The sequence below is a fragment of the Myotis daubentonii genome, chromosome 6 (assembly GCF_963259705.1).
Source record: "Myotis daubentonii chromosome 6, mMyoDau2.1, whole genome shotgun sequence".
Lineage (NCBI taxonomy): Eukaryota > Metazoa > Chordata > Mammalia > Chiroptera > Vespertilionidae > Myotis > Myotis daubentonii.
The window spans coordinates 96,141,652-96,162,381 of record NC_081845.1 but is presented as its reverse complement, the minus strand read 5'-3'; the positions used below and the strand labels follow the sequence as shown (position 1 = coordinate 96,162,381).

Below are 20,730 nucleotides of genomic sequence, written 5' to 3'. Positions count from 1 at the left end.
ATGTTCCTGCCAATGGATCTGTGTTTCAGCTCACAGCCCGGAAAGCCAGGCTGGCTTTCCCACCTTTTTCTTCCTCTGCCCTAACGAGAGCGCTTGGGAATGTCCATAGCCACAGATGATTGTCTTTACATCCTTTTGCTTCTATATCACGGTGAACGCTGACCTCATTCAGCACTGATCTGAGTGCATGAACGTAAGTCATGGAGTCTCGTGTTCATCAGTTACTGACTGTTCGGAGAATGACTGCCATAGGCGCCTCCTGAAGAGAGAGGTTCCCGCTGCCGAGTGTGCCCACAGTCTGTTTGCCTCACGTACCTTTACTAAAGCTCTTCATCTGGATCCAGCCGACAGCCACCACAACAGTCAGTCCCAGGAGAAGCAGTCCCAAGAGAGACAGTATCTTCCATGAAAAAGTCATACTGGAGTCTAAAATTAAACCAAAAATCCCATCTATCTATATACTAGTATATAAAACCCTAATATGCAAATAAACCAAACAGTGGAAAAACTAAACAACTGAACAACCGATTGCTGTGACGTGCGCTGACCACCAGGGGGTGAGTGCAAAACATGGTGGGCATTGGCTCTAGTGGGATGGGTGGAGCAAGTGAATAGGGCCACCAGACCAAGGCAGGATGCTGGTTGCTGTCATTGGGACAAGCCTCTGATGGTTACTGAAAATTATTTGCTCCTGCATGCCACAGTCCCACCAGTGCCTTCACCTGCTGCCAGTGCTGGCCCCACTCACATCCACTGCCAGTGTTGGCCCCACTCACACCCACTGCCAGCGCCGGCCCCACTCACACCCACTGCCAGCGCCGGCCCCACTCACACCCACTGCCAGTGCTGGCCCCACTCACACCCACTGCCAGCGCCGGCCCCACTTGCACCTGCTGCTGGCACCAGAGCCACTGCTCGCACCCGCTGATGGTGCCTGGCACGGACCCCGACCGCTTGGTGTCATCAGCGGGTGCGAGCGGCAGCTGCCAGCCCTGATTGCCTCTGAAGGCTTCTCCACCTCCCCGCTGCTCCTGAGGGGCGACTGGGACAGCAGCCACGGCTCACACCTGCTGATGGCGCTGGCCCCACTCGCACCCGCTGACAGCGCAGAGCCATTGGGGCTGGTGCCAGCAGCGGATGTGAACAGGACCAATGCTGTCAGTGCATGGAGTGACAGTGGAGGGAGCAGGGCTTCCAGCAGACAGGGGATGGGGGCCACAGCAGGAAGGGCTCGGCAGGGGCGCGGAGGATGGGTTGACATCCACCCCTGTGCTCACCACAGCCTCGCGGCCCACAGTTCCTTTCAAGGTGCACAAATTTGTGCACTATGCCCCTAGTTAAATCATAAAACTGGGCAAAATCCAACTGTATCTGACCAACTCCTGAGCTGGAGAGGAGGTGGGACTGGGCCTCAGGGAGGAAGTCGGTTGCTCCTCCCCGCCCTGCAGAAGCTGAACTTTAGTGAAGTTTAGGTTATTGTTTACTCCTCACAGACACACACACACACACACACACACACACACACACACACACTCACATAGTGCACACATGTACACACACTCACACACATACACATTCACAATCACCCCCAAACACATATTCACACACACAAACACATACTCACGCACACATACTCACGGTCACACACACTCACACAGTCACACACATACACACATCTCACATTCACACACACATCCTCACACAGACACACACACACACAAGCATACACACACATACGTACACTCACACACCCCACATACACATGCACACATTCACTCACACACACATTTCTCCCCTCTCTTTTCCCGCTACATCACCACGATCAGTGGACAGCCAGGTGGAGAGTGAGCGGGGAGGATAAAGTGGCCAGGCCACAGCCAGGAAGATGGCGTTAAGGAAAATTAGTTTCTAATCCAGAAGAAAATCCACCGTGAGCAAAACAGAACATCTGGGTGGGCCTCACATTCATTCCCACGGCTGCGAAGATCACCTGGATCACCCACCTGAGAGAAAAAACGTTGTCATTTTCTCCTCGCCGAGAAGGGGGTTGCCGATGGAGCAGGTCACGTTGCCATCAGAGCTGTTTGTGACCTGAAGGAACGCCTCCACGCGGAACAGCCCATCACTGCCTTGAGCCAGCACCTCGGAAAACGAGGGCACTGTCCTCCCTTCCAAGTCCCTCCACTGCACGCGGGGCTGTGGGAACCACCCTTCTGACGAGCACATCAGCCGCATTTCTCCGTCTGCCAGGCCCTCTGTGGTGATCCGCGGGGAAGAGCCCAGACCTGGGGAATAAGTGTCAGGACACAAAACCTCAGTCTGCAAGTGGCCATAGGAGCAGTGAGATCACTGAGAGGACAGGAGACTGAGTGGGCTGGGCAAAGCTTACAGGGAATGATCCTCCACTGAGGGGTGAGACTGCCCAGAGTGGTTTGCTTTTGTTTTATTTTGTTGGCTTATTTTTTATTTGTATTTCTAAAATTATCCTAGGGCCTATTAAAGAATGCAAGAAATTTCAAATCCAATCTTTTTTCTTCTCTACCTGAGAACAAAGTTATTTTGACCAGGGCATAAAGCACATGACCAGGAAGTGAGTCAATAAGCAAAAGAATATAGTTTCCAAGATCAAAATCTTATAAATACAGAGTGCCCCCAAAAATGTATACACACACGTTGAAGAATTATAAAGGCAGTGTTTGTTAAAATACATTCATATTCAAAATTGAGCTGTCACCTGTTCAAGTGTGTACACATTTGGAGGGGCGCACCCTGTCTGTACGTCCAGTGGCAGAAAGTGATGGAGTCCATTCAACTCCTCCACATGTGCTCCTGTCGATATTCCCTAAATGTGTTTATTAATTTAGACACAAAATCAATGGGAGAATCATGTACAGCAACCAAGATGTTGGCCTATGTCTTCAATGGCATTTTCTAGCCTTGGAAAATCCATTTCATTCATAGATATAGACAGTGGCAAATTATGAGGCAGGCAACAATTTTGTCTTTCCTCCTCCAGCCTGCCAATTCTGTCAGTATTTACTATTTTTGTTTATATGTGGATCTAGTTTAATCTTTGAATCATTACACTTCCCAGTAACAACACATTTCACAGAATTTTAATAACACTCTGTGAATAGTAGGCTGTGTAAAATTATGGCGAAAAATTCTCACATTTCACTAAAGGGATGGCCGCTTTATGGAGATCCTAAGAAGGGTACAAGTTCTGTAGCCAAGGAATTAAATCTGGTCCATTTGAGTTTGTGGACTTTAAGTATCTATGGCAGTTACTGCACATCAAAGGGTTCAATATGAATTTGATGAGTGAATGACATTAAGAAAATTTCAGATGCCGGGGAAATTTCCCAGAACGACCATGTTAAAGCAGTAGGAACCAAACATCTATCTAGAACCCTTACCTACTATCTTCACATCCAAGGTGTTCTCCTGGTAGACACCATCTTTTTCAAAAAGGCACCGGTACTGCCCATCGTCTGAGGTCCTGGCATCGTGTATCTGCAGGGTCAGCCTCCCCTCGCTGATGGCGTCAGTCACCAGCACTGTCCTCCCTCTATATTCTGCCATCTGCTCTGCAGACACATGGTCCCCATCCATATACACATAAACAGCAGGGTAACGGTGGGCTCGGACCCACCTCACCTCCATACTCTGTGCATTGGCCTCGGGGGACAGGCAACAGGTTAACTGTATGTCTTCTCCCACTCTGACAAGAAGGGGCTGGGTAGGTCCAATCACTTTTAAGGAAGCTATTAAATAAAACAGAAAAAAAAACCCACAACAAAAGACTCAAAATGGAGCAAAAATAACTGTCATTTGCAACAACATCTCAAGTGGGGTTTAGGTCCCACCAGCACCCCAGGGGAGCTCGAAGCTCAAGGTCACCCTTTGGAGAGGAGGGTGTTTGGTGTGATCAGGATAGAGGTTGTCCTGCTCAAGGCCGAACCATCCCATCATGTTTGTCAGTCTGAAAAATTCACTAACAAAGCCCTCACCTGCCCCTAGCTACAATTGTATTCAGGTTACAGCCCAATAAGATCATTCTGCAATTAAAACTTCTAGAATACAATTAATACTTTATCCTTTCAAATTTGCATGACCTTAACAACTCTTAATCGGTGTATGCCTCAGTTTCTTAAACTGTAAAACAAATATATCCCTACAAACTCATGAGGTTGTTCTGGAGTCAACAAAATGATAGGTGCAAAGCTCTTGGATGACCATCAGTGTGAGTGGAGGCATGCAGCCTGAAGCCTGAGGGCACTGGAGCAAACCCCGCTCTCCGCCTTGACAAGGGGTGCATGGAAGGTAGTGTCAGGTGGATCGTAGTAATCAAATGTGAAACCTTCTCCTGGTTCAATTTCATTAAACCTTAGAAGTCAGATCAACCATCATATTTCAGTCGCCCAAGGTGCACATGTGTGGGGCTCTAAACACACCGAGTTCAATGTCCCCAGATGATTTTGAGAAAAATAAGATCAAGAATGGGGGAGGTTGGAAAAATACAGAATGCAACAGGAAGATGAAGCCACAGGAGGAGTCTGATCTTGGAGAATGGAGGGTCCCCGGACGGCTCTCCTGGCTCTGAGCTGTTACACCTCCAGCTCCCCGGCCCTGGCCACGCCAGCTTTGCTCTATTCTAAATGAAGAGTCATCCTCTCCTATCAAATGGTGGGAAAGCTTCCACATATGTTGTGATCATTTATATTAGACAGACAGGCATAGATTTGCATATCGTCTGAATGGGGCTCAGTAACCAAAGGCAAAAATATCCTCATTATGTAATTATTCAAAATCTGCTAGGCACTGCTCTAGCGAGAAAACTCACTGTCGACACAGTTCTAATTTTCAGATCATTTCCTTCTATTCTAGCTAAAATTAGATTCCCACTTATTTCCAGCATTTTGTTTGGTTGGCCCTTCAATTTTACCTAAAACAGTATGTATCTGTTGAAATATAAAATATGTATCCATTCCATGTGTATCTGTTCAAGGCTAAAAACAAATGTCAGAGTCAAAAAAGTAAACAAATAATTACTAGAATTAGTGGGGTGATCACAACTGTAAGGTATAAAAATGTTGAATCACTATACTGTACACCGGAAACTAATATAACCAGGATAAGATTGTATACCAACTATGCTTTCAATTTTTATAATGAAAAAATGATGTAGGGATTAGCTTGCTGCTATTCCTCCACCCGTGTGTCTGACAGTAAATTACTCAGTAAAACCGACCATTTCCTCATCTCTGCTACCATCTGAGGATTTCCCCGGTGCATGGCCCATGGTGCATGTCAAACTGGATCACCCTGCCAGGCACCGGTTAATTAAAAGCTAAAACTGATGTTAATGGAAACTGAAAGAAAGCAAAATATAAGTTTGGAATCAGGTGTGTTATAGATACATGAAACCCCTGTTCTTCCAGAATCCAAGTGAAAATCGAGTTTAAAGTCCCGCGGAGCCCTGCAGGCCTGTCAGGAACTGATGCTCCACCAGGGAAAGAACTTGAGGGCAGCTCTACACACCCTTCCCATACAGCACCCCACCCCCAATCCATGCTTACACTTACTATTTATTTTTAGTTTTGAGAATTGGACGCATGCTCCTGAAATGCCTTCGGAATATTCACTGAAAAATTAAAACCTTTCTGGAGTGTGAAGCCCACCAACTTACACATTCATTCCCTGAAACCTGACCATCTCACCGTCATAACATACAATCCTCATTCAGTCAGCATATCCAGTTAAGGGGCTATCTCATTCCCCGATATGCTCAATTATATTATACCATACTATATGTGTTTTGTTTCGTTTTATTCCTCACCTGAGGATATTTTTTCCATTGATTTTCAGAATGTGAAAGAGAGGGAAGAGGAAGAGGGAGAGAGAGAGAGAGAAACATTGATGTGAGAGGTCAACTGGTTGCCTCCTACACAGGCCCTAACCAGGGGTGGGTAGCAAATCTGCAACCGAGTTACGTGCCCTTGACCAGGAATCGAACCACGGCCCTTTGGTCCTCAGGCTGACGCTCTAACCACTGAGAATACCAGCCAGGGCTATACTACATATGTTATCATATCATATCAATACTCTTATAAGCTGACACTTTAGAGATTAAATTCAACATGTTCATTTTAAAGTTGAGAAAAATAGGGACCAACGCTTTACTTAAATCACACATAAATGATTAAGAACTTGCACCCATAAGTTAGACAGGTTAGAAAGCAAACATCACAATTTATTCATGGTTTTTAGCAAACCACATCTGTCTCTAAGATTATTCCCCAACTGTAAAATAAGGATAAATTTATTGACCTTTATAAATAACATAAGGAAATAATTCCTGTAAAGCACTTAGCATAGTGCCCAGCATATAATTAATATTTCGAAGAATTAGTCATTATCTTTATAAACCAACAATATTATTAGCCAGAGTGGGAGCTGGGGTTCCTGTCTTGGGACTTCCAGAGAGAGCTCGGTCTGCCAACCCCCCTTTGCCTCGGAGCCCTAATTCCTGAGGAAAATAGGAGGCGGCTTGACGCTCCTGCCTCCTCAGCAGCTCACCCCGGGCACCGGAGGGCCCAGCCTCCGAGCCTGGGGAAGCTGGGCTCTCTTCTGGTTTCAGTGCGTCCCAGAGGCCAGCACAACTCAGGAGCCGCACAGCCTCAGGCTGTACTCTGTGCTGGGATGCCAGTGAGCATGTCCATCGGTCCCCATAACTCAGAGGATGACACTTCACCTAACACCTTCCTGAAGGACAGAGACAAGTGCCAACCTGCCCAACACCGGCTTGGCTTTCTGATCTGTAACTGACAAGCGCTGCTGAGGAAGGTTTCTGTCTGATTGTGAGCAGATGTTGCCCCAGACAGAAAGGGATCCAACTTGGAAGGTGAGGCACACAGGTGTACAGTTCGCCTCAGCTTGTGGAGTTATCTTTGAACTTCCTGAGGCCCTTTCCTTTATCTCTATGGCCCACTGGGGTCCAAAGTGTCACACTAGACTCTGGGAAATGTTTGGGAGTGTTTGCCACCCTGATGGTCCTAGAAACTCCTACATGGGCACAGAAGTGTGCTTACGCTCATCTGATGTGCACACAGGCGGGCGTGCACACACACACACACACACACACACACACACACTCCTGTAACAGGTGGCGGAGAGCAGGGTATGGATGGAAGAGATGAGTGACACAAGTTCATATGCATTTGAGCAGGTGCAGGCTGTGGTCATGGGCCAGGAGAAGAGGTCACAAAAAGGAGAAAGACAAAAACGAGGTAAAGGAGAAAGCAAAATACATTCAAATATCAATTGGCTATTTTTAAAAACACTTATCTTGGTACAGTAAAATGCCTGCAGTCCAACTATTAAGTGAAAAAGAAAAACACAAAACAGACAAAAATGGAGAATTATCAGTCCAGGCAGCACAGGGTCCCAGACTGCACCTGGGAAAGCAAGTCCCGTGGTAATGAGGTGAGGAGTGCCCTGGGCAAGGGGCAGGTGCAAACTGTGGCACAGGGGAGCCAGGGGGCAGAGCTTAGCCTGGGGATCACGTGGTGTCTTGGGGCCTGCTAGGCCCAGGGCACCAGGCTCCCACCAGGCAGCACAGGGCCTCATCCACACCCATGGGCGTGCGGCTACTTACCCAGCTCAGTTTGGAGTTTCTCTGGAAAAAAGAACAAGAACAACATGTAAACTAAGCAATTTTTTTCTAAGAAAAAGGAGTTAAAATATCTCACAAAAATAAAAGCAAGTCCTACATTTTATTGGAAAATACAGATTCATAATAAATAAATTAACCATAGAAAAATATTGATTCTTTCCTCATGGTTCAGCTGCTTTTCCTTTCCTCTGAACAACAAAAATGCTCTCAGTTCTACCACCTCATAATACATACCCTTTTTATAAATGCATGGAAAGTATAACGTATATGGACCTAGACAATTATCACCTATAGTTCCAAACTGAGAGATAAAATATAGTGTGCCCCAAGTTAATATTAACATATAGCATTTACTTCAATTTTTTTCTGTATTCATCTATAATAAGAATAGCTCTGTCCTATCAGCCTGCGGACTCAAGGGTCCCAGGTTCGATTCCGGTCAAGGGCATGTACCTTGGTTGTGGGCACATCCCCAGTGAGGAGCGTGCAGGAGGCAGCTGATCGATGTTTCTCTCTCATTGATGTTTCTAACTCTCTATCCCTCTCCTTTCCTTTCTGTAAAAAATCAATAAAATATATTTTTTTAAAAAAAGAATAGCTCTGTCCTTATATCCTTATATCGAAATATGTATGGCATCCCAAAAGCCCAAAAATCTTTACAGGATTGGAAATGCTTATTTACTATACAGATAGATATATAATAGACAGATGTAATCTTTACCATTAAATAGTCCATAATGAAGAGTTTTTTCAACCATTAAAATTTCAACCATTACTATCTTTCATTGATGCTATAATGTAATTTCATTGGGCTATTGTTTTTATTGCTATTTACCAGTGAGGCTATAATTAGGATGCTATTGTATAAATAATTGTCTCCATCTTTGATTATCTTCATATGACAAGTTCCTAGAAGTAACCGGCACAATATCACATAAGAAAACATTTCAGCTGAAAGAATATATTTTTTTTCCTATACAGTGTCATGCATACTTGTGAGTAATAAAATCTTGAACTTGGAAATAATTGAAACACCATTAGCAATAACTATTCAATCAAAATATAATGTATACATTTTAGTCATAAATGTTTTATAGCTTTCAATACAAATTATTAAATGCTAGATAATTTTCTTGATTAAAATATATCCAGTGCTCTGCAGCAGTCCCCAGAACCTCTCCCGCTAATCTGAGCATCTGGGTCCTGGGGGCAGAGCGCTGACCTGGGATGGAAAAGACTGAGCTCTTCTCCTCGGTGAGGACAGGGTTGTGGATGGAGCAGGACACAGTCTCCATGGAGGCGTTCCTGACCACGAGCGTGGCTTCCACGTGGAACAAGCCGTCTTCATCTGGGATGTGATGCTCTGAGAGAGTCAGCAGCTTCCCTCCCCTGGCGTCTTCCCAATGAACCCGGGGCTCTGGGAACCAGCCGTCTGCCGTGCACACGAGCTGGGTCTCACCTGCCACGGACCCCGCCATGTGGATGTGCGGGGGGGACCCCAGACCTGTGGAGGGGACATAGCCCTGCATTCAGTCACAAACCATGGAGACTGAGATCCCGGCGACATTGGAAGGAGAGAGTAGACGTCTAGGGTCTGGGGAGCAAAAACCATTCCCAAGTCTTCCATCCATCCCAGTGGGAGTTCCCACCCACTGTGTTTGTTCCCCAGGCGGGATCTGTCAATTTTTGCAGATAAGCAATACTTTTCTTAGGATCTAGGCAGGAGAGTAAGAGGAAAAGACATGTGACCTTTGGCTCTTGTCTCTAGTACTGGAAACAGAGATGTGTTATAATTTATTCATGAGCTTGCCCTAGCCACAACCTCTGCCTCTCCTCATCTTAATATTATTGTGTTCAAGGTGATTCAATATGGATGAAAGAATCCATGTGTTTCTGAGATGTGGAGTGTGGGGGGTGGGGGAGGGAGGCACATTCCAAGGCCTCTCTATCAAGGACACTTGAAAATAAGACTATAACATTATGTCCTTTGCAATGGTATCACTTTGTCTGACATTTTGGGTGATAACTTGACTCCAATTTAGACAGAATAATAAAAAGTCTGAAATCACCTCCCTGGGGACCTTCCGAATTCGTTCTGTTGTGGCTGTGACCTTGGGACGCTCTGAGGCAGTTGGTTGTGTAAAATGGGATGCTCCACGAGGAGTTCCCACAGCTAAATAGTCCATTCAGTGGGGAAATGTGTTTGTGAAATCCTACTTTTACACAGCGTTGAAATTCTTTCTCTATTCAACACAATTCTCAAACCCAAACAAAGGGGACTGTATTTTCCCTACACGGTAAGTGTCTGTCACTCGCTGGGTGACGGAGACCCACTCCTTCAGCGAGAGCCTAGGAAAGTGTGTGGCTTATTTTCAAGTGTCCCTGACTGTGAAATACCTTAGTAATGTGCACCCTCCACACCTCAGAAACACGCGGTTCTTGCATCCATCTGGAACCACCTCGAACATTAATAGTATTTAAGAGAAAAAGTGGGTGGGTGTGTTAGGAAACAGCCAGATACTGCTTCGTCCAAAGAAGTATTTTTCCAATAAGGTAAATGGATTTGCCTGGTTTTCTCCTCAGCATGGGGAGGAGTTATTCCTGCCAGCAACCTATCTGACAGTTTAATTTTCAGTTATTTGTTCTCCCTAAAGACAGATCCTTTCTTCGCGATCCCCTTCTTCCGGACTCCTTCATGCTTTGCTTTACAGAAGCATCGTGAAGACAGAACCTGCCGTTCACAGTGAGTCCCAGACTCATGGCACACAGTATATGATAATCTCCATAAAGGCACCAAGTTCTTAACCGCTGTGGCCCATCACTAGCCTTCTAATTGGAGGCATTACACAAAGAAAGAAATGTTCACATCTCAGGTCCTGCATATTGGTAGTGGGAAGAGACCAACCAGTTCCACTGAGACATGGATGCTAAGCAGTCAGCTACTCACTCAGAGGTGAACTTGCCCTTGCACATCAGCCTGTGTGGCACAAATCATCCTCAGCAAAACTGCGAATGACCACATGCCAGGGATTTAAAATAACTGTCAAGAATAGTCAAAACCAGACCAGTTCAGTTTGGGGATATCGCCCATGTGGGCCTGCTCCGGAGACCTCGGGGCCACTTGCCCTCAGATGGATCAGGGAGGAGGACTGGACGTTGGGAAGTGCCTCAAAGATTAAAGGGAGCTTTTTAACTGGCCATGAACTTCCCATAAATCAATAGACTTCTCCCTCTGAGATCCGCGACCTGGTGTCTTTCCCCAGATATTCACCTGCCACTTGGAGCAGCAGGCTGGTCTCTCCATGGTAGTCCCCCTCTTGGAAACGGCACCAGTATTGCCCGTTGTCGGATGGCCGGATGTTGTGCATCTTCAGAGCCACGCTCCCCTCGGCCAGGTCGTGCTCCACCCACTCCACTCGGCCTCGGTACTCCTCCGCCTGCACCTCGCTCACCTCAGCTCCGTCCCGGTGTGCAAACAGCACATGCGTGCTGGGCTCTGAGCGGTACCACCTCACCTCCATGTGCTCCGCGCTCCTCTTGGGGAAGAGCTGACAAGTGAGGAGGGCATCTTCCCCAACCCTGGCCAGGATGCCATGAGCAGGACCAATCACTCTGAAGTCCTCTACAAAAGAGTGCAAAGAGGAACCAGGGAATGCCAACTGGATGCTAACTTGCTTGCTTTGGGAGACCCGCTACCCAGGTGGAGGCCCCTGGAGGAGGGTGGGTTTCAGATGCAGTGTTTGGAGAAGCCCAGCCTGGAGGTTTGCACACGTGGTTGTTGCAGGGACAATTCTGTGTACTGAAAATAACACACAGCCCACAAATGTGAGTCAGTGCCGAATTGCTAGCCAGCTGTGTGGTCGGGGGCAAATCCATTATTTTCAGTGAGATTTGAGATTTGGAATCTCAACTTCTTCACCTTTAAAATACTGCAGCCATCATTTCTGGGGTGTTTTCATTCTCATATAAGTTAATGTGTAAATCCATTTTTAACTAGGAACTGTATTACTGAATTATTTTATATTTTACTAGAGGCCCGTTATAACATTTGTGCAATAGGCCTTCTTTCCCCTGGCTGCCAGCACCAGTTTTCCTCTGGCACCTGGGACGCAGACCTTTACTCTGGCCACCGCCTTCCATCTTCTCTCTGGACACAGTCTTCACTGCAGCTGGAGCCTTCAGTCTTTGCTCCCCGCTCTGGCGGGAGTCTTCAGTCTCTGGCCAGAGCTGCTCCTGTAGCTCCTTCCGTCCCCCTCCCCCCCCCCCCACTCATAGCTAGATTGCTGCTTCGCCTGCGGCTCTATGTGTGACAGGGGGCAGGGCCACAACCTCCCTATTAGCCCTGCTCTGTTCATGACGGGAAGGTGCCCCAACCCCCTGATCGGCCCTGCTCTGTGTGTGACAGGGTGAGGTGCCCAACCCACCCCCTACACGGGCCCTGCTCTGTGTGTGACAGGGTAGAGCCATAACCTCCCCATCGGCCCTGCCCTGAGTGTGACAGGGGGCGGTGCCCCAACCCCCTGATCGGCCCTGCTCTGTGCATGACAGGGGGCAGTGCCCCAACCCCCTGATTGGCCCTGCTCTGTGCATGACAGGGGGTGGCTCTGCAACCTCCCCATTGACCCTGCCTTGAGTGTGACAGGGGGCGGTGCCCCAACCCCCTAATCAGCCCTACCCTGAGCATGACTGAGGGTGGCATCATAACCTCCCAATCCGCCCTGCTCTGTGCATGACAGGGGCAGCACCCCAACTTCCCAATCAGCCCTGCTCTGAGCCTGACCAGGGGCTGCACCTAGGGATTGGGCCTGCCCTCTGCCACCCGGGAGCAGGCCTAAGCCAGCAGGTCGTTATCTCCCGAGGGGTCCCAGACTGTGAGAGGGCACAGGCCGGGCTGAGGGACCCCCCTTTCCCCCCCAAGTGCACAAATTTTTGTGCACCGGGCCTCTAGTATATAATAAAAGGCTAATATGCAAATTCTCCCCTCGGGAGTTTAACCAGGAGACCAGGAGTTTGATCACTCGCTATGATATGTGCTGACCACCAGGGGGTGGTGCAGACCATGGCAGCCGCAGGGCACTGAGGGTGAGGGAAGGAGGCAGCAGGAGGCAGGGAGCCACAGGGTGGCAGTGCTTGGGCTGTGAGGGAAGGAGGAGGCAGGGGTTCAGGGAACCTGATCAGTCCTGATCGCAGGTCAGGCCCAGGGAGCCTACCCATGCACAAATTTCGAGCACCAGGCCTCTAGTGCTATGCCACATGTGCTGTCTTTCTCAGCCTCTGTGCTGTAGGGACTTTGTGCAGATCCCACCCCCTTAGCAGGAGCCTGGCCTTGCTTAGTGGCTCAGTGTCATGTAGAGGCTCCTCACGGGGTGCTGCCGGACCCAAGCGGGTCACCTGCCTTCTTGTTGATGGAACCCGCTGGAGCCAGAGGTGGCCATCCCACCTGGAGGCTGCTTCCCCGTGAGGGACCTGCCATGTCCAGAGCGCAGACCAGCTCACCCCACATAGTCCCCGGCAGCCCAGGGCAGCTCTGCCTTCTGACGCTCTGGCCGGTGCTTTTCCCACGTTGCCCGCTGCGTTTCCTGGGGCTCGGACATCACCCACTGACACTGCATTTTCATAGTCCTTTTCCAAAGGACAATATTTTGACAACAAAATTCAGCTACTGAGCTGTCCAAGCCCGTTTACTGGAAGTCGCTCCTAGTTCTTTATTTCCAAGTGTTTTCACACTACTTAATTTTTGCTACCAAGCGTTTTTCTAGCCCCAAATGCATCCCAGAGGAGCAGGAGGAGGAGGAGTGGTCTGGCCCGATGCTCCGGGGGCTGACTCACTGCTGGCACGGCCTCCTTTCTCAGTGCTGTGTGGCCTATAAAACTGAGGGAACTGAGGCAGGAGGTACTCAAGCAGCTGTCCAAGGCAGCGCGGCGGGAGGTGGAGGCCCTTTTGGAACCCAGATGTTTGGTCCCAGGACCCCACACTTGCTAGTGTCCTAGACCTTGGGCTGTGGATTCTGCACCCGGGTGCACAGGAGGGCGAGGGGGGCCTACCTGACTGCTCCATGGAGGGGGAGGGGGGCCTACCTGACTGTTCCATGGAGGGGGAGGGGGGCCTATCTGACTGCTCCATGGAGGGGAGGGGGCCTACCTGACTGCTCCATGGAGGGGGAGGGGGCCTATCTGACTGCTCCATGGAGGGGAGGGGGCCTACCTGACTGCTCCATGGAGGGGGAGGGGGCCTACCTGACTGCTCCATGGAGGGGAGGGGGCCTACCTGACTGCTCCATGGAGGGGGAGGGGGCCTACCTGACTGTTCCATGGAGGGGGAGGGGGCCTACCTGATTGCTTCATGGAGGGGGAGGGGGCCTACCTGACTGCTCCATGGAGGGGGAGGGGGGCCTACCTGACTGTTCCATGGAGGGGGAGGGGGGCCTACCTGACTGTTCCATGGAGGGGGAGGGGGCCTACATGACTGCTCCATGGAGGGGGAGGGGGAAGGGGCCTACTTGACTGCTCCTTGGAGGGGGAGGGGGAAGGGGCCTACCTGACTGCTCCATGGAGGGGGAGGGGGCCTACATGACTGCTCCATGGAGGGGGAGGGGGAGGGGGCCTACTTGACTGCTCCTTGGAGGGGGAGGGGGAAGGGGCCTACTTGACTGCTCCTTGGAGGGGGAGGGGGGCCTACTTGACTGCTCCATGGAGGGGGAGGGGGCCTACTTGACTGCTCCTTGGAGGGGGAGGGGGAAGGGGCCTACTTGACTGCTTCATGGTGGGGGAGGGGGCCTACCTGACTGCTTCATGGTGAGCAGCATGAAGAGGAAGGAGGCAGCCACGCCTGGCAGGCTGTACCCGGGAAAGTCCACCATCCTCTCTTGAGCAGACAGGAGAGAACACAGCTGCTGCGCCTCAGTGAGGCTGCCACACAGAGTGGTTCCCTGGTTCCCGGCGGTTCCTTGGTTCCTGGTGCGGTTCCGTGGTCCTATGAGGAGTCACCATCAATTCCTCCGAGAGCAAACAGTGAAATGGCCTGGGCTCCCTTCTCAGTCATTGACCATTCCGACCTTCTCCCCATGTGCTGCCCTCTGAGCTGAGTTCAGGCCTGAAGGAAGATTCCTGATGGAAATGAAACGCATTCCTGGGCTAAAGGGACAGTAATATTGACTTTAAAAATCGCCTTAGTTCCGTCTACCTGGGCATGCAGAAATTCTAGAGCAGGCGGCAAATATTTCTCCAGTCCTCCTCCAGGCCCTTCTGCAAAGGTCTCCATTGCTGGGGCCCAGGGAGCCAGGCAGGGCGCCTTGGAAAGGGGAGGGGAGAGCCGTGGAAATGGCGCTCCACGCAGAGAGGACCTAGGGAACAGCCCTGGACGGCCTGGCAGCGTGGGCTTGAAGGCACGGGAATGGCTAAAAGGAGGAGCTAGGCAGAGGTGGGTAAACCACAGGCCAGGGCGCAGGCCACGCCCGGTGCGTCGTGGCCAGGACCTTGGAAAGCTCTGGGGACCCAAAGGCCCCAGCTTCCGTTTTGAAATCTGGGAACTTCTGAATGAAAGGCATATAAGACCTGCTCTACAGGGTGTGCCAAGTGTCTTATTGAAAGAAGGACTCGCTTCACTCCCACTAGAAGAGCCTGCTCGGAGCCGTAAGCCAGAAGCTCGTGTCCGGAGACTACAGGGCCGGGAATCAGCAGCCACCTGAGCCCGAGGCTGCGACTCAGGTGCTTTGGGAGTTAGTTTTACTCACTCTGCTTGGGTTTAAAGTGATGCTCACTTTCACAAAACCTCTAGGGAACCTGCTGTACGTCCAGTCTCAGTGCCCAGATCCGAAAGAGCTAAAATATTTACATGAAAACGAGGCTGCGCGCTTTGGAAGGTCCCAGTGCCTCCACCCACCCACCACCCACCCCCCCTCCAGACCAAGGAACTTGCAGAGGCCTCCTTGCCGCCCTGAGATAAGCAGAAACCTTTGTTCCACGCAAAGGCCAAGCCCTGCACCCTCGCTGGCCCTGTGACTGAGGAGGAAGGACCCACACTTGCCACAAACCAGCTTATCAGTGTGTGGCGGGGGGGGGGGGGGGGGGCGGGGTACAGCTGCACTGCAGGTCAATGAAGCTTTGGAAGAAAGTTGTGAAGTGCATCTACCCTTCCCTGGTGCCGGGAGAGCTCTGTGCCGGGTATGAGCTGGAGAAACTGCCTTGGCCCAGAGTTCTTGGTGGGGAGGGGCCAGTTTTGAGCTGCAAGGACACTGGGCAATGTCTGCAGACATTTTGGGAGTCACAGGGGGAGGGGGCATCCAGTAGGTGGCAGCTGCGGTGCTGCTGACCCTCCCACAGAGCACAGGCCGCCCTGCAGCCCGCGCTGTCAGTGCCCAGGATACCCCGCCTGGACCATCTGCCCACCGCGCGCGCGGGAAGCTGTTGGCACACTTTTTGCAACTGGACTTACTGGTAAATTGTGACTTTAAATCATAGCATTTTAGCGGTCAGCCTTTTGACACCTCTGTTTTACCTTTTGAAGGTGGGCCAGGAATCTCTGAAGCTGCCGCTGATGTTGAATATGTCAAACCCCGGTGTGTCAGAGCGGCTCTAACGGGTGTGTCACGGGGTTCTGAAAGCCCGTTTCACTTACTTCCCGGGAAGCACTGGTGTTAGGAGGCCGGCTGCGTGGCCTGTGCTTAGCCATTCGGTGGACAAGTCTGAGCCCAAGGTCTGAGCGCTCAGTATTAACACACACCGCAGACCCATACAAACTACCATCACCCGGCATGAGGTTTTCTAGTTAAAATAAAACCTCAAAACTTAAATTCTCAAAGTGCCAAGGAACTGCAGTAATTAACTAGCGAGAATTAAGTCAGTTCACCAAATTTGAAGCTTATATATCTGTGTAACTTAAAGAGCAGGTGCAGCGTATCGCATGTTGACGGGACATGTTCAGAGGAAGCGAAGGGCCCTCTGACTCGGGTGACGGTTTCCTGCTGTGAGCGGAGCCCCCTTCTGAACCTCCCCGCTTCTTGCTCCGGATGGAGACCATTGTCCTACCTTCTCCCCCTGCATCGCCATGTGGCTCTAGAAGCAGACAAGCACCAGGTGTGAGAAGCGTCCAGGTGCCCGGCCTCCTGGGTGCGGACATGCGCCCCTCCCGCACCCGCCTGCTCGCAGCCGCGCGGGGGCTCAGGCAGCCCTCCGAGGAGTGTGAGGGGGCCGGAGGGTGGACCCAAGTGGGAGGGGTTCCGACAGGCAGTGTCTGGGCCATGCCACCTGTCCACGCCCGCTCCTTCCTCTCTTAGCTCCGGGACACCCTGCCCCGTCCTGCGCTGGGTCCGCACACTCACCCGTCTGCTGGCTCCGGACAGGCTGCTGGCGCCCTCCTCACCGGGGCTCCGGGGCTCCCTCCATCCGCGCAGCAGGGGACCGAGGCTGGAGCCACAGCTGTGGGTGCGGGCCAGGCCCGGCTTGGGAGGGTGAATGCTGCCTCGCCCACACCGTCCAGAGAGCCGCACCCCGAGGCCCAGCCAAGTCAGACAGATTCCAGTGGAGAGGCGTGTCCCGCCTCAGCTGCAATCCTCCGAAAACTGAAACTCGGACCCGTGGACTTTGCCTGGGTCTAGTTATGAGTTCGTTCCTCCTGCAGACTGAACGGTGGCATTAGCTGGGCTCACCCGTCCCCGGAGAGCCAGGGCAGGGCGCGGGCCGGTGACACGGGTCAGGCCCCCACAGCAGCTCCCTCCCCCGGGTCTGCCCCCACCCCTCCCGCTGCCTCTTAGAGGTCAAGGACCCCGGCCCAGGCCCAGGTCTCAGAAGACGGTGCTCACAGGCTGAGAGCTGGAAGCAGGGCTGAGGCCCAGCGAGGAGGGCACCCAGCAGCCGGTCCCACCCTCGTCTTGCTGAGGAGACGAGATGGGGGAGGCAGGAGAAAGGACTGGCCTTCTCCAGCAGCACAGCCCAGGCCGAGGCCCTCAGTGCAGGCCCGGTTCTTCATCCCCTTTTGCTGGGAAATAAAGAGCTTCACGACCCCCCGATAGCGACCAAAGAAACTGAGTAGGCTTCTCAGCACAGTGTTTGGGCACAAAATTATAGCACCGAGTTTGTGGGCACATTTACGGATGTGGGTTGTTCAGGTTGAGTTTCCCCTTAAGTCAGTTTTTCTTGAATCGCCGTGGAGTAGCCCTGGGTCCGCAGATCTATTCTCGGGGATTCAAGAGCTCCCAGAACAATTTCATTTTCGGAGTTCATTTCGGTGTAAAACACACGCACATGCGAGATGAGGATAAGGTTTAAACTGACTTTTCCCTGCAGTGTCTCCCCTCGCCTGTCGTGATCAGCCCGCATTTGGAGATCTAACTTGAGGTGACGTTCATGTAATTCACAAAGTGAGCCCCCTGGTACTCCCAGTGCCCACCTGACACCATATTAGTTATTACAAAATTATTGGCTCCATTCCCTATGCTGTACCTTACACTCTCCATTCACCCCCATGACTATATCTATCTCCCAACCTGTACTCTCAATCCCTTCACCCTTTCCTCTCAGCCCCCAACCCCCTCCCCTCTTGCGACCATCAGTCTGTTCTCTGTATCTGAGTCTGTTTGCTTATTTTATCCCTTAGATTCCACATAGACGTGAAGTCATGTGGCATTTGCCTTTCCCTGTCTGACTTATTTCACGTGGCTTAATACCCTCTAGGTCCATCCATGCTGTCGCAAAGGGTAAGATTTTGTTCCGGAGGTTGCTATTCTTAATGTGAGCTTGTTCCCTCCACCTCTCAGTGTGATAAAGACCCTTCTTCCTGTGGAGGGTGAGGGGTGTGAAGGGAAGAGAAAAAAGTAAACCTTGGTGTCTCCTTTCCCTGTCTGCCTCCATTCCCCAGGGCGGACAGCGCCCCCTTCCCTCTGTTGCGGGAATGGCAGCGGTGCCCACAGCCTTCCCTCCCCACAAAGCTGCAGGGCATCAGCAAAAGGAAGGCAACATCCACCACCCCCTCCACCTTCTCCCCCACCCCCACCCTTCTACCCCTCACCCCTCACTGCCCCCCCACAGCCCCCTCCCACACACACCCCGGTAAGAATAGGTGGCCCGGGGAAGGCTCAGGGACTGGAATGGAAGTTCGCTGCCTAAAATGCTGGCACGGAATGATACAGCAGGGGAGAGAGATGGTGGGGATATGATGGTCATCACCAGGTCAGTGACCACCGGGGGCACGAAATAGCCATGACAGGAAGTGGGGGTCAAGGCTGGAAATATGAGGGGAGCCTTCCGCAGCCACCCTGCACCTCTATCAGCACTTAGAAACAACCCTGGGGGAAGCTGATTTTAAATTATTCACTCTGTGAAAGCCACTGTTCTGGAAATTGCTAGATTAACTCCTCTACTGTTAAGACATTACAGTGCTTGACTTAAAAATTAGGAACCATTATAGGAAAATGCAGAATTTTTTCAACCCAGACTTGTGAAAATGTTCTACCTGCTGCACATATTCCCTATCACCTTGAAGATGGACATAGTGTTGGAACCCGGGAGTCTGCATTCTGTTTATGGTTCAGTCACCAGGGGCCCATGCATCTACACGGCCACCAGAGGGCAGCAGAGGCACACTCACGGTCTGGCCTTCAAGGACTGTTCTTCCAAAGGTGATTCACTCACAGATGTTTCCTCCTCCACATGCTATTGTCATGTGTGACCCACATGAAGGCTCCCTCAGCCAGTAAATGACAAAAGAAGCTCTGAGCTTAGGATGTCTGAGATTTTAATTCTACTTTTGCTGTAAATTTGGACAAGATTTATTTGGATAAGTCTATTTATTTCTTGGGCTTCAATGTCCTTAGCTTTAAAATAGCAATACTACTCAGTCATAAAAAGGAAGGAAATCTTACCCTTTGCGACAGCATGGATGGACCCGGAGAATGTTGTGCTAAGTGAAATAAGCCAGCCAGAGAAAGGCAAGTACCATATGATTCCACTCATATGTGGAATCTAATAAACTAAGAGTGGAAACAGGCTAGGGATACAGAGAACAGACTGGCAGCTGTCAGAGGGGAGAGGGGGTGAGAAGGGAGAAAGGATTAAATAAAAATAAAAAAATGAAAGACTCAAGAGCACAGACAACAGTATGGTGATTGCCAGAAAGAAGAAGGGTGGGGGAAAGTAGAAGAGGGTAAAGGGAGGATAAATGGTGATGGAGGGAGACTTGACTTGGGATGGTGAACACATAATGCAATATGCAGATGATGCACCGTAGAATCGTATACCTGAAACTTATATAATTTTATTAGCCAACGTCACTCCAATAAATTGAACAAAAACAAAATAGTGGTAATATGTACACAACTCACATTAAAATATTCTTAAAAGGGTAGTGGGAGAATATAATCATGACACAAAGTCCCAACCTGGTTATAAGATTTTATTGGGAGTGAAAGCCATGGAAAGAAGGTAGACTGAAACACAGAGAAGGTGAATAAAATAAGAAAAGAACATTAATGTAGGAGGACATCAGGGTTCTTGCTATGAGTCAGAGAAGCTCAGGTGATGCCATCAGCTCAGGTCTTAGGGACTCGGTGATCAGCTCAGGTCTTGGGGACTCGGTGATCAGCTCAGGTCTTGGGGACTCGGTGATCAGCTCAGGTCTTGGGGACTCGGTGATCAGCTCAGGTCTTGGGGACTCGGTGATCAGCGAGGGTCTTGGGGACTCGGTGATCAGCGAGGGTCTTGGGGACTCGGTGATCAGCGAGGGTCTTGGGGACTCGGTGATCAGCGAGGGTCTTGGGGACTCGGTGATCAGCGAGGGTCTTGGGGACTCGGTGATCAGCGAGGGTCTTGGGGACTCGGTGATCAGCGAGGGTGTTGGGGACTTGGTGATCAGCTCAGGTCTTGGGGACTTGGTGATCAGCTCGGGTCTTGGGGACTCCGTGATCAGCTAGGGTTTTGGGGACTTGGTGATCAGCTCGGGTCTTGGGGACTTGGTAGAAACCTTTTGACAGTTGTCAGGTCAACTCACCAGAAAGAATAATTATTTCACGGAGTCCCCGGCCTTGGGCCTACACATATAGAGTTCCCTCGAGGAGAGAACA

The 20,730-nt window shown here is 50.7% G+C and overlaps 1 protein-coding gene across 1 annotated transcript; it reads right to left on the bottom strand.

The window, feature by feature from the left end:
• Positions 1-34: 34 nt before the first annotated feature.
• BTNL2 (butyrophilin like 2) lies at positions 35-14,762 on the bottom strand. Its single transcript, XM_059702077.1, has 7 exons — positions 14,457-14,762; positions 10,947-11,297; positions 8,898-9,179; positions 7,658-7,678; positions 3,417-3,764; positions 2,004-2,285; positions 35-426 (listed from the first exon to the last, which is right to left on the bottom strand). Exons 1-7 carry the CDS (start codon positions 14,533-14,535, stop codon positions 308-310), a joined length of 1,482 nt encoding a protein of 493 aa, XP_059558060.1. The 5' UTR covers positions 14,536-14,762; the 3' UTR covers positions 35-307.
• Positions 14,763-20,730: the final 5,968 nt, after the last annotated feature.

What these genes read in the sequence shown, in the direction of transcription:
- BTNL2 (XM_059702077.1), bottom strand. Translation starts at nt 14,535, where the DNA reads ATGGTGGACTTTCCCGGGTACAGCCTGCCAGGCGTGGCTGCCTCCTTC. An exon ending in CTCAGTCTTTTCCATCCCAG is followed by an intron (nt 7,679 to 8,897) that starts GTCAGCGCTCTG and finishes TCTTTTTTCCAG; the next exon opens with AGAAACTCCAAACTGAGCTG. An exon ending in GAAACTCCAAACTGAGCTGG is followed by an intron (nt 3,765 to 7,657) that starts GTAAGTAGCCGC and finishes TTTATTTAATAG; the next exon opens with CTTCCTTAAAAGTGATTGGA.